We start from the raw sequence: 14343 nt of genomic DNA, 5'->3' as shown, positions 1-14343 counted from the left end.
TCCGCTGGGGACATTAATCGGAATCAAGCCGCATTGAGCCTGCCATGAGTGGGAAAGTGCGGGGTACAAATGTAAAAAAAAAAAAAAAATCCTGGTCCTCCACATCAGCTCTCATCCTATTTGTGCAGGTCACACCGTCATATCTCCAGTCTAATTTCTGTTCCTCTCCTCCCTTCTTCCCTGCCTTTCTCTTGCGCTCTGTGGAATGCCCACTCTGTCTGTAACAAACTTTCCTACATCCATGACCTCTTTATCTGTCGTACTCTCCATCTGCTTGCGCTAACTGAAATTTGGCTTTACCCTGAAGACTCTGCTTCAGTCGCGGCCCTATGCCATGGAGGTTATCTTTTCTCCATTACTCCTCGCCCGGTTGGCCGCAGAGGTGGTGTCAGGCTACTACTTTCAACCTCTTGTAGATTTCAACCTCTTCTTCTACCTCAGTCTCACTGTTTTTCTTCCTTTGAAGTCCACTCCATCCACTTGCTCCTCTGCCTCTCCAAGTAGCAGTCATTTATCAACCCCTTGATAAGTCCCTTTCTCACTGACTTTGATGCCTGGCTTTCCTTCTTTCTTGAACCTTCATCTCCTTCCCTCATTCTGGGGGATTTTAACATTCATGCTAATGATCCCTCTGACTCTTATGCTTCTCAGTTTCTTGCTTCAACATCCTCTTTCAATCTTCAACTGTGCTCCACTACCCCCACTCATCAGAATGGCCACTGTCTTGATCTTATCCTCTTCTCAAACTGCTCACTCTCCAGTTTCTGTGCCTCAACTCTTCCCCTCTCTGACCATCATCTGATAACGTTCACACTTAAACACCCTCCTCCCCAGTCCCATCCAATCTTAACCAATACATTTAGGAATCTTCAGTCTATTGACCCTTCTACTCTGTCCTCCAATGTTTCAAATCTCTTCTCTACCACTGTTATCCAAGTCTGTCAATGAGGCTGTCTCTTCCTATAATACTATTCTCGCCTCTGCTCTGGATACTCTCACTCCTCCCATTCCCCATTCTGTAAAACGTACCAAACCCCAGCCTTGGTTGACATCTAGAATCCGCGACCTACATTCCTGTGCCCGCTCTGCCGAACGCCTTTGGCTGAAATCCTGTGCCAATGCTGACTTCATACATTTCAAATTCTTGCTGACCTTCCAGTCTGCTCTTTTACTTGCCAAACAGGACAATTACATCCAGTTCACAAATTCTCTTGGCTCAAACCCTCGACGTCTCTTTGCCACACTGAACTCTCTCCTCAAAGTGCCTTCACCTCCAACTCCCCCTTCACTTTCTCCCCAGACTCTGCCTGAGTACTTTCATGATAAGGTTCACAAGATTAAACTTGAATTCTCAACCAGGTCACCTCCACCTCTCCTTCCCTTAGTCCCTTCTCTCAACCCTCCAACCCCTGCCTCCTTTTCTGAAATCACTGAAGAGGAAACTACACATTTCTTTCCTCCTTAAAACTACCTGTTCCTCTGATCCTATTCCCACCCATCTACTTAACACAGACGGTATTAACTTCTTTCCTTAGTGAGATCTATAAGAAATTTTCTTCCTTTTCTGAAGTCACTGAAAAAGAAACTGCACATTTTCTTTCCTCCTCCAAACTGACTACCTGTTCTCTGATCCTATTCCCACCCATCTACTTAGCACTAGCTCTATTGTTATCCCTTTTATCTGTCATATCTTCAATCTTTCATTTTCCACTGCGACTGTTCCTGATGCCTCAAACATGACGTAGTCACACCATTCCTTAAAAAACCCTCATTGGACCCTACCTGTCCTTCCAACTATCGCCCCATCTCCCTCCTCCCTTTCCTATCCAAGATACTTGAACGTGCTGTTCTCCGCCGTTGCCTTGACGTTCTTTCATCTCAAGCTATTCTTGATCCACTTCAGTCTGGCTTTCGCCCCTTCATTCAACTGAAACAGCGTTTGCTAAAGTCTCCAATGATCTGTTCCTGGCCAGATCCAAAGGTCTCTATTCTATCCTCATCCTTCTCGATCTATCTGCTGCTTTTGACATTGTTGATCACAGCCTACTCCTTGATACACTGTCCTCACTTGGATTTCAGGGCTCTGTTCTTTCCTGGTTTTCTTCTTATCTCTCCCAGCGTACCTTTAGTGTATACTCTAGTGGATCCTCCTCTACTTCTATCCCACTGTCAGTTGGTGTACCTCAGGGATCTGTCCAGGGACCTCTTCTTTTCTCCATCTATACTTCTTCCCTTGGTACTCTGATCTCATCCCATGGTTTTTAGTATCATCTTTACGCTGATGACTCCCAGATGTACCTCTCCACACCAGAAATCTCAGCCGAAATCCAGGCCAAAGTATCAGCCTGCCTGACATTGCTGTCTGGATATCTTAGTGCCATCTGAAACTAAACATGACCAAGACTGAGCTTCTTATCTTTCCCCCTAAACCAACCTCTCCTCTTCCCCCATTCTCTGTTTCTGTGGATAACACTCTCATCCTTCCTGTCTCATCAGCTCGTAACCTTGGGGTCATCTTCAACTCCTCCCTCTCCTTCTCTGCACATATTCAGCAGACTGCTAAAACCTGTCGTTTCTTTCTCTATAATATCACCAAAATTCACCCTTTCCTTTCTGAGCACACTACCAGAACTTTCAACCACACTCTTATCACCTCTCGCTTAGACTGTTGCAACTTGCTTCTCACAGGTCTCCCACTTAGCCATCTCTCTCCTCTTCAATCTGTTCAAAATTCTGCTGCACGACTAATATTCCGCCAGTGTCGTTATACTCATATTAGCCCTCTCCTCAAGTCACTTCACTGGCTTCCTATCCGTTTCCGCATACAGTTCAAACACCTCTTATTGACATTAGTGCATTCACTCTGCAGCTCCTCAGTACCTCTCCACTCTCATCTCTCCCTACATTCCTCCCCGGGAACTTTGTTCACTGGGTAAATCTCACTTATCTGCACCCTTCTCCTCCACCGCTAACTCCAGACTCCGTTCCTTTTATCTTGCTGCACCATATGCCTGGAATAGACTTCCTGCGCCGGTACATCAAGCTCCATCTCTGGCAGTCTTCAAATCTAAGCTAAAAGCCCACCTTTTTGATGCGGCTTTTTAACTCCTGTAGGAGTATTTCCCTGTGTGTCTCACCTTGCGGGCCTTGGCCTGTATAGTCCTATGACAGCAAAATGGAGGCTGTAAACTCTGACCCGCACATCTCTGTGTCAGCAAGAAACAGCTTTGCAGCTTGTGGAAAATTACAGCAGAAGCTCAACACCAAGGACAAGCTGTGGGCAAACCAGGCCCCCCTTATCTCTCTGAGAGGCTGGCTCCAGCAAGGCGGGTGAGAAACAGAAAAGGCATACCAAAATGTAACAACTTGAAGGTCAAGAACAACGAACTGTTCTTGCCATGCAGTGAACCAAGGGGGATCCAGATTGGTTCCTGCAGCCACCGGACCAAGAGGTACGGGGAGCGGGAACAAAGAAAGGAGTTATTCGGAAGCCTTGGAAGAAGGTGGAGGTAAAGAAGACCAGTGAGACCTAATAAGGTCCACCAACTGATGAACTGTGTATCTGGAGGAAAGTATCGTGGTTCAGCTGTACCTGCCCTGAGTGACCTGTGACCTCCTTATCTGCTGCAGAGTTCCCTTCCAGCTGCGACTGAGACTCGCTGTAAATCCAGCTTGAGTCTGAGGAGTATCCTGTGCAAATCCTGAGAGACTGCCATGAAGGTCGGCTTGGTGAGAGACACAGCGATCTATTCCCTATCAGTCAGGGCTAGTTAGTGATATTTACCTGAGCAGAAGGCTGGTGCCGTCATACTTGTGATCAGGAGAAGCTGCTAATAACTGTACTACTTCGTAACATAGTGTGACTGATCAGTGGTGTAATTTTATCTGGTAACCAGTAAGAATTAGTGTTTAGTAGTGTGACGTATGAGTGTAATTTTTATCAGCCAGTAATTTTGTATTCAGCCAATGCTTTGCAGAGTTCTATTTTGTATACCTTAGCTCTATTTTCTTACCTGATATCCCATAATAAATCTAATATATATATATTCAGCTTGCATTTCTAGTCGCATTTCTTTCTCTCGGAAGAACTGTATAGGCTCTAATCCAAGGTTCCCGCCCCCTAGACAGAGTGCTGACCCGTCTGTGTGCAGATAGTTTTGTTTGGGAATTTTGGACGCAGATAATTTATTATCTGTGATAACGATCCTACACTCCTAACCCTTATTCACTTGTTCAGAACCATTATTTTATCATCCTCACTTTAATATTCCCTTATCTCTTGTTTGTCCTGTTTGTCTGTCCTAAATAGATTGTAAGCTCTGTCGAGCAGGGACTGTCTCTTCATGTTCAAGTGTACAGCGCTGTGTACGTGTAGTAGCGCTATAGAAATGATAAGTAGTAGTAGTATACAGATCTCCATAAGGATGTGGGGTCCGCAGATTCTGAGTTTACACTTTTCTATCCAATTACATATAAAATAAATAATGATGCACCCCCTCCCCCAACAAAGTCTATGTATCTATATTTCTAAACTGCAGAAAACGGTGTGGTACTTGTTAGTCTACTTTTAAAGGTAATAAATAAAAATAAACAGAACAAAAAATGATACAAATATTTTCTCTTTGTTGTTTTGTTTCTATTTATTAGACTGTTGAACAAACCTAACAACCCACGAAAGTCTTCATTCAACCTGTGAAACTAAACTCTAGAAAACCCGATAACCATTAATACAATTTTGCTACCACTCCCAGTCTTGTAGTTTGGTACCACGATTTCAAAATAGCCGATATACATGTTCCGCAGCCTCGTTCTGGAATTTAGAACGCACAAACATGCCACCGCCCCTGCGCTGAAAAAGAAAAAACAAAAAGCGCTCAGAGTCACGCCGTGAACGACTTCCGGTCCATCCTCTTACTGGGGCTGGGCTTTATCAAGGAGGTTCTTTGGCTTTTATCAGCAGCATACGCTAGCACCTGCACGTACAAGATGACAGCCATCTGCCGGAACTTGACACTCAGAAACATTCCGCTAGGGACGCCTCACTTATTTTTCGTGTCGGTGTGGTGTAGCAATAGAAAGTAAAAAAAAATGGAATGTAGCTTCTACGCTGACTATGAGATAGGTTTTCTTCCCATATGTTAACCACACTGATCTTATCCGACCAGCATATGCCAGGAACTATTTTTATTACCAATAGAAACTGTCGGTTTTTCTCACCGATAGAACCTTAAGGAAGGGTGCATAAAATCCCTCACGCGGCGGAAGAACACCTTCAGTACAATAACGGTTTCTGCGCGTGTTGAACTACTAGAAAGCAGGCGAAGCTTAGGGCAGCGTTCGGTGGGGAGGAGTGGGGTTTGATTGTCTGTTCCTCTGACGAATCCGACGGGAATGCGATTTGTGAAGCCACACCTTTTTCTAATGAAGACCAATCGCATTTGAAAGTAGGCGGGCCGGAGGGGGTGTGTATGCGCGGTGTTTTTCTCAGCTGTGGGAAAGAGGAATAGGATACAAAGTATCGCCTTTTGTACAGGGAGTCGGGACTTCTTGCGTTGTGAAGCTGTGTGAAAGCTAGCTGTAACGAGAAGTTTTGGCCTGGAAAGCTATTTAAGGATTTTCCTTGTTCTGGGAAAAATAAAACAAATATATGTAAATTATACATATATAATTTTTCTTTAGAGGAAAAGGGAAATAATAAGCAAATAAAGCAGACAGTGGAAACGAGTGAGGTAGGGAGGCTGGACACGGTCAGTGAGGCGCTTAATCTCTATCTGCTCCCGATGTACTGAGAGGGGGCCGCTGGATGAGAGTGTACCAGTGATTATTCTCGGGTCTCAGCGGCAGCAGAAGAGGCTACGGGACAGAACGAGAGACGCCAGCATGACCCAGCAGGAAAGTACGCTACTATTGGTGGGCCAAAGGTTTCTTATTGTTTCTGGGGAATCCGGCCTGGATGTGACCAGGGTCTCTGAGTGGTCCTGGAAGGCGGGCAGAATCCGAGCTGTGTCTCATAAGGATGTGAGCAACCGGGACTTGAAGGTAAGTTGTGCAAGGCAAAGCAGATATTGTTAATTTAATTATTATGTTGATGCCTCTGCTGGTGAGGTATTGTCAGGTCCCGATGCAGTGGAGATCGCGCGTCGGTGGTCCATTGTGTGTCCTTGGCCGATATTTCCATCACTTTCCATCACGTATGCGAGAGAGCCTGAACAACCACAGTGAGACGCATCAAACGCTGCAGTTGTTTCCCTGTGCTCATTAGCACAGAAAACCAGTGTAGTTCCGCAGAGAGAACATTTTTTTTTTTGGCCATTTGCTAGTGTGTACGTGCGTGTGTAAGGAAAGGAGAAGGCGGCCGAAGGGGGAGGGGGCTGTGCTTGGCATGGAAACAGTCACAGCCTTAGACTCTGGTCCCAGGGGGCGGGGTTTGGCCTTAAATGGCGCGAAGGCGGCGTTTCAGGGGTTGTACCTATTGAATACAGCCAATCTCCCCTTTATTATTATATATGAGAGGAAGGGCGTTGAAGTTCTTGCGGGAATTCTGCGAGTTAAAGTCTTCGTGCAGAACAGTTAGCAAATGCCTGTTATAATTTTATACTTTCGAAGGTTGGAATTAGAGAAGGGGATTGTTAACCAAGGATATGTTCAGCGCAGAATTTCCTTACAGTCTGGAGTAATTGATTTAAGTTATGAACTGTAACTGTGTTCAGTTTAAGTAATTTCCAGTTTCTGCTTGCAATTATCGCCCGTAATGAATATGCATGCTTGTTTACTTGGATGATCTTAGTGGATAATGCGATATTTACTTTTTATTAGAAAAAAAAAATTGATACTGAGTAAAGTTATCAGTGATTTAGTCCAAAGATGCTTTATTAAAGATCGTTGTCATTAATCATTTTTTAACTTCATGTTTGGATAAACAATTTTATGTTGGATTGGTATTATATTTGTCTTTTTAATTTCTAATATTTCTGTTAACTTTATTGTATCTCATCAGTTGTGACCCACGTTTGGTCTTATATTTAAGTGAGGTGATTAGTTTGATCCACTCACTGTTCAATTGTTATGCTTAAGCCACTGGTAATATAGAATTGATAATCACATGTCATGCCACTATTGAGCTGATAGCTTGCTTGTTAAATTTGCTATTACATATATAAGGAATTTTAATTTTGAGGGAAAACAAGTGTGGGACCAGGTGGGTTAGACCATTTAGGACCAGTGCAAGTTGAATTATGAAAAGTCCAAGATAGTTGGAGCTCAGACTGGTCATCAACCAAGACCAAAACATGTTTTTTCATATTGTGTTGATCCACCTATAGAATGAAGACTCAAAATCTAGAAAATGATTGGAGATACCCAACATAAATCGTAAGCGCGTTCTGACAAAATTAATATTTTTTAAAGGAAGAAAAGGCCTCGAGAAGCCCCCAGCATGTATATTCTTGCTTCAGGGGCTGGACTTCTTTATCATTTGCCAAAACCTCTATAGCTTACCAGGTGGCAGAAATTAGCACTTAAATATTCTACTTTAACTTTTTTTCATATTTTCTTGAGTATTTTAAGATAGTGCACAAATCCAATTACTTAGCTTGTCTTCTGTAGTTCATAGTGCGGATCTTTCTTTCTCCACGGCCTATGATGGCCAGTGTTTCGGTGACCTGCTTCAGGAATCTGTGGTCCCACTATCATCTCTACACTTGTAAAGAGCGAGAAGACACATATTGTGTTAACAGCATAAATAAAGGGCTTTAACCTTCAGAGTCTGCTTTGGGTGCAATGTGTGTGGGGGTTTTTTTTTTCTCGTATTTTTATTTTTTACTTTTTTTGTGCCGGTTGGTGTCAGAGTTAGTCCTTTGGTTCTCGATTTGCTGATATATTTGGTTGATCTGGACTTAAACAGTATTCTGAACCCCCTCTGTAACCAAATGTGGAAGCTTGCTTAATGCCCCTGTAATTCTGATTTGTACTTCTGCTCCACCAGTGTGTGGCTGAGGTGCATAGTTTCTGCCTTTATGATGGAAGCATGGAAATGGCAATTAATTTGTGAGCAAGTGGCTCTAGTGTGAGAGCTGAGGTGGGGAGTGTTATCCTATGATTCCACCACTTTGGGGGGTGGGAGAGTATTTGCTGATACTGTTTTGCACAGGAAAGGTAGTGAATGTCTGGAATGCCATTCAATGGAGGTGCTAAAGAAACAAGTAGGGAAAGCACAGCAGTGAGGCTCATGGACTTATTTCCAGGCTCTTTGCATATAAATGTGTGTGTGTTTGATCTGGAGAGGAAATGAAAGAGTGGGGGTGGGGGGGGTTTGAAAAAGACAATTCCGTAATTGGTATGTTACGGTGAATGAGTATATTATAGTGCAGCTGTTGGAATGGCTTCTCCTATAGAAATGTATGAGACCTTTTCTTGGAGGGGGTTCATTTCTCAGCCACATGCAGAAACTTAATTTCTACAGCATTTATTTTATTGGTATTTATTAACCACCTTTATGAAGAGAATCACAAAAAGTGGTATATATCTTGTACAATTTAACATAAAACTTACATTTTTAAAATGACAAAGTATAAGCATAAATACAGTCAATGAGGTAAACTTGGAAATGGCACATTGAAACCTAGTAACGGACTAATGTGAAACAGTATCAGAAGTATACACATCAAACCGCACTGTAGATCAATCGTATAATAGAAGTATGATGTCGGTACTTTATAAATATGAGAGCATGGAAGAATATTTCAAAAGATATAGTACAATGGCAGCATAATACAGTACAGTCTTGATTATCTGACCATCCAGCATATCCTACAGACCCCCTCCATTGGCTGGATCTTACTACTTTCTGCTGCTAGTTACTTTGACAGTCCACTGAGGTGGATGAATGCTAGGATCCCAGGACAAATTCAAACAGTGGGAAATAGATCAAGCAATCCTTTGTTCCTAAATTGCTTGGTCTATTTCCCACTGTCTGCTTGCATCTGTGATGATTGAAGTTTCCTGCTAGTTACTTTGAAGCCAGCAGGATAGGCTTATCACAGGAGGAGGAGGAGCAAGAGAATTGCAACCAGGGTTTTGTTTTTTTAACTCTGGAGAAATGTCCAGCCATCCTTCTGCAGGTTGATCTGGCCTGCCCACAGTAACAGTACTTTTGAATACACATTACAACTAATAAAACTATGATTCATGAAACAATTTTCACAGAATTAACAACAATTATTTACATTCTCTATTGAGGCGGACCAGCTTTTTTTTCCCAGTTTTGACAGAAACTCACATTCTGGTTCCAACTGAAATGGAAAACTAAAGATTGTGTGAATGTGAACCAATGAGACCCACTGGGAGTTGTCAGAGCTTGTAGTTAGTAGCCCCCTGCTAAACCCACAGGCGATTACCCTCCAGTCCCAGGAACTGCAAGCACAGGCTGACAGCTGGGTGGGCTTTAGGAGTTTTATAGTACTGAATCTTTAATCTTGGTTCTTTTGTTTAAAATTTGAAGAGGTCTGAGCTCTGGGAAACAGATGGTTCTCCTTCAGTTTGATATATTGGCAGCCTTTGACTCAGTAGATCATGATAAACTTATTGGTAAACTTAGTACACTCGGATTGGGGGGATAAGTACTCAGTTTCAGGGGTTTTTAAAAAAAAATCGTATTGTGTGGTAAAAAAGCATGGTATATTATAATGTGTGGAAAGCTGTCTGCGGTGTCCTGCAAGGGTCCCCACTTTCACCTTTATTGAGTGGCCTAGTGGTTAGAGCAATGGTCTTGCAATCCAGAGGTGGCCGGTTCAAACCCCAATGCTGCTCCTTGTGATCTTGGGCAAGTCACTTAACCCTCCATTGCCTCAGGTACAAACTTAGATTGTGAGCCCTCCTGGGACAGAGAAATATCCAGTGTACCTGAATGTAACTCACCTTGAACTACTACTGAAAAAGGTGTGAGCAAATTCTAAACAATAAATTATTTAATTTTTTTCATGTCATACTTAGGCAATGTTATTCTGCCTAAAAACACCTTTTTATTCTCTCATGCAGACAACATCTTTGTTTTGACTCCAGTATACATGGAGGGGCATTTTTGATATGACATCTAAGTTGAACTTTGGATGTTTTTGCTAAACCTCACACAAATCCAAATAAGAAATATAGCCATTTTCGAAAAGCAAAACATCTATTTTTTTTCTTTTTCGAAAATGGCTCCATGCTAGATGGTTTTGTGCTCAGTGCGTTTCTTTTTGGTCCATTTTTGGAAAAAAAAAAAAAAAAGTCAGTGCAAAACGCATAAAAATAAAGTCTTTGGGATGTAGGGGGAGCCTGCAATCAGGAAAGCAGTGGGGCACTCTAGGGGGCACTACTGTGGACATCATATAAAAGCTCCTAGGTACACATCTTGCTGTTACCCCCTTATCTTGTATGTTGAGCCCTCCAAAACCTACCAAAAAGCTACTGTACTCAACTGTACACTACTACAGTAGCCCTTATGGGTGCCCCCAGAGATTTTGTAACCTGGGGAGATCTCAGTCTCTTCAGAGGACGACTACTCAGCTTCGGAGAGGCAGCTGTACAGTTTAAGTGTAACCCCCCCCCCCCCCAGCTGATTTTGGTTTTAGCAGCAAAGCATTGTGTCTGTCCATTCGGCACAGCTGATTTTAGAGCCGTTCAGTGGGCTCTGTCTGCTAACAGTGTTAATAAAAAAAAAAAGAGGGCGAGTGATGGCAGAAAAGTTGTGTCGGGGGGTTGGAGCCTCCGGCGCTTGTCTGTACGGTGATGCAGGATTTGGAGTCCGCTATTCCAGCGGTTCTATCGGTTTCAACGGCGGCCACGGCATCTTCTCCCGTAGCAGTTTGTCAGTTCGCCTTGCCGCTCCGAGTCGGCCCGCGCTCCCGTTCTGGCGGGAACGGCGGGCATTTTGGCGGGGTCCACATCTGTAGTGGAGTGGCCTTCCTGTTCTTCGCTGGCACAGCCTGCGGCAGGGATTTCTTCGATAGTACAGCCTACGGCAGCGATTTCTTCACCTGATTTTCAGGAGAGAGGTTTCCCTCCAGAGTTTGTGATTCAGATGTACCAGGCCTTTGTTTTAAAGCAATCTGGTTCTCATTGCATACCTTCCGGTCCTTTAGATGAGGCTGAGCCTAAACGTGTTCCCAATAAAAGAGTGAGGCACTCTGGGGCTCTGGAGGAAGATTGTCTTTCAGATTTAGATTTACCCCCTGAGGAAGATATGGAATTTTTGGAGGACCCTCAAGTGGAGGATTCTGGTTCTGCAGAGGCGGGTTCATATTCAGGTGGTCCGTATTTTCCACAAGGAGGACCTTCAGGAGCTCATTTCGTTGGTGGCTGACACTTTTTGTGTTGATGAAGAGCAGTCTACAGTGCAGGAGGTGCGTAAGGTTGATTTGCTGGTTAAGGGAATTAGACGTCCAGGGAGGACTTTTCCTATATATCGGGACATTAGGGATATCATCCAGGCTCAGTGGGATTTCCCGGATTCTCCCTTTCCTTAGCATCCCTCCGGACTGGACCAGGATTGGACTGATGGGTTGTGTACGCCTACCAGCAGGTAGAGACTGAGAAAGTTCTGAGACTAGAGAGCCAATGAGAGCCCTGGCCATATGACGCTAGCCTCAGTATTTCTCAGTCTCCCAGCAGGTAGGAGGTGAGCCCATTAGTCTCTCTCTTTTCTTGTTTCTTACTCAGAATAATTTTATTTTATTTTATTCTATTTACCTTCTGTGCCTGGGGAATTCTGTTTAGAGGCTTGCCAATAAGGTCTTAATTATTTATTTTCTTTGTAGCCTCTGGGGTGTTAAACTCGGGTGTCCTGGGTCCCTCCCCCCTTTTCCTCCCCATTTCCCTTCACTTTCTGGGGAAGGGCTACCCTTTCTGTTGAAAGGTGTACTGCCTTTGGGAGAGGCAGCCACTGTTGTTTAAATTTCTATCGTTCCCCTGTGTGTTAACGAACAGGCAGCTCCATTGCTGTGGGATTTCTATTTTCTTTCTTGTGCATCAGCTGTTCTTTTAAAAAACAAAAAACAGAGAAGTGAGAATTTGTTACCCCGAAGTCTAAACGAGCATTTGAAATTTTTCTTTCCTGAGTTTTTTGCTTGGCAGAGACCCGTTCTTTTCTTTAGCGGTGTCCTTTAAAAAAAAAAAAAGCGTGGTTCACCTCGCTTCCAGTACGCTCAGCTCCGCTATGGCAGAGAAGTTCAAACGATGTTTAGTTTGTCAGCACCAGGGAGTGGGTGCTTCTGGCTCCTGTAAGTTTTATATTGCCGTGGAGGATTCTCTCTCTCCATCGCTGTCTTTGCCTGCCGCTTCTGCGAAGTCAATTGCGTTTTCCTCAGATGCCTCTTCTACTTCCCTGGATTCGGGAACTGCGAAATTGGCGTGAACGGCCGCCATTTTGAATTCGGCTGTCTCTAATCCTTCTCTTGAGTGCTCTGTTTCTCAGCCTTCATGAGCGGACGCAGAGGCAGGGACTCTAGTACAGTCTGGAGGGGCTCAAGAAGGGGGTTTTCCCCCTGAGTTTATACTCCAGATGTACCAGGCCTTTTTGATGAGGAAGACTGGTTTAGGGCCAGGAATTTCAAAGGAATTTTCCATGACTTCTCCTCCTGCTAAGAGATCTAGAGGATGCGATTCGCAGAGAGATTTTTACTCTGACCAAGATCAGGATATGCCCTTCTTGGAAGAGGACGGCGGCTTGGTTGAGGATCTTTGGGAGGATCAATCTCCGGTTGATCCTGAAACAGTACCTTTTTCCCAAAGCCTTCGGTAGGTAGGGTTTTTCATTTGAAGATTTGCAGGAGCTCATATCTCTTGTCTCATCTACTCTGCATTTTGAGGATCAACCTCAGACTCCAGAGGTCAGTAAGGTTGACTTGTTGTTTAAAGGCACTAGATCTTCAGCAAGAACTTTTCCCATGCATCAGGATATTTGGGATAGTAACATAGTAGATGACGGCAGAAAAAGACCTGCACGGTCCATCCAGTCTGCCCAACAAGATAACTCATATGTGCTAATTTTTGTGTATACCCTACTTTGATTTGTACCTGTGTTCTTCAGGGCACAGACCGTATATGTCTGCCCAGCACTATCCCCGCCTCCCAACCACCAGCCCCGGCACAGACCACCGGCTCTGGCACAGACCGTACAAGTCTGCCCAGCACTATCCCCGCCCCCCGACCACCAGCCCTGCCTCCCAATCTTGACTAAGCTCCTGAGGATCCATTCCTTCTGCACAGGATTCCTTTATGCTTATCCCACGCATGTTTGAATTCCGTTACCGTTTTCATTTCCACCACCTCCCGCGGGAGATCATTCCAAGCATCCTGGAGAAGGACCGCGATGGACTGGAAATAGTACAAATGAGAATGAGGTGGATAGAGCACCGTTCACGGAAGAAAGTGTGTATCAACAACTTGAAAAGCTAAAGGTGGACAAAGCCATGGGACCGGACGGGATCCACCCCAGGATATTGAGGGAGCTCGGAGAGGTTCTGGCGGGTCCTCTTAAAGATTTGTTTAATAAATCCTTGGAGACGGGAGAGGTTCTGAGGGATTGGAGAACGGCGGATGTGGTCCCTCTTCACAAAAGTGGTGATAGGGAAGAAGCTGGAAACTACAGGCCGATAAGCCTCACTTCAGTTATTGGAAAAGTAATGGAGGCCATGCTGAAGGAAAGGATAGTGAATTTCCTGGAAGCCAATAAGTTGCAAGATCCGAGACAACATGGTTTTACCAGAGGGAAATCGTGCCAAACGAATCTCATTGAATTCTTTGATTGGGTAACTGGAGAATTAAATCATCGACATGCTATAGACGTAATCAGATTTTAGCAAAGCTTTTGACACGGTTCCCCACAGGAGGCTTTTAAATAAACTCGATGGGCTGAAGATAGGTCCCGAAGTGGATTAGGAACTGGTTGACGGACAGACGACAGAGGGTGGTGGTAAATGGAGTTTGCTCGGAGGAGGGAAAGGTGAGTAGTGGAGTGCCTCAGGGATCGGTGCTGGGGCCGATTCTGTTCAATATATTTGTGAGTGACATTGCCGTAGGGTTAGAAGGTAAAGTTTGCCTATTTGCGTATGATACTAAGATTTGCAACAGAGTGGACACCCGGGAGGGAGTGGAAAGCATGAAAAAGGATCTGAGAAAGCTAGAAGAATGGTCTAAGGTTTGGTAATTAAAATTCAATGCGAAGAAATGCAAAGTGATGCACTTAGGGAGTAGAAACCCAAGAGAGGCTTATGTGTTAGGCGGGGAGAGTCTGATAGGTACTGAGGGGGAGAGGGATCTTGGTGTGATAGTATCCGAGGATCTGAAGGCGACGAAACAGTGTGA

General features: G+C 44.2%; 1 protein-coding gene across 1 annotated transcript in view; it reads left to right on the top strand.

Moving 5' to 3' along the window:
* The first annotated feature begins 5509 nt into the window (after positions 1–5509).
* Positions 5510–14343, top strand: part of KDM3A (lysine demethylase 3A) — a 334933-nt gene continuing 326099 nt past the window's right edge. The window contains 1 exon segment of the mRNA XM_030191048.1: positions 5510–6039. Within this exon segment, the coding sequence (XP_030046908.1) occupies positions 5881–6039 (159 nt within the window). The 5' untranslated portion in view covers positions 5510–5880.

The sequence above is a fragment of the Microcaecilia unicolor genome, chromosome 2, assembly GCF_901765095.1.
Source record: "Microcaecilia unicolor chromosome 2, aMicUni1.1, whole genome shotgun sequence".
Taxonomy (NCBI): domain Eukaryota; kingdom Metazoa; phylum Chordata; class Amphibia; order Gymnophiona; family Siphonopidae; genus Microcaecilia; species Microcaecilia unicolor.
Note: the sequence above shows the minus strand (reverse complement) of the source record. Positions and strands in the feature narration are given on the sequence as shown.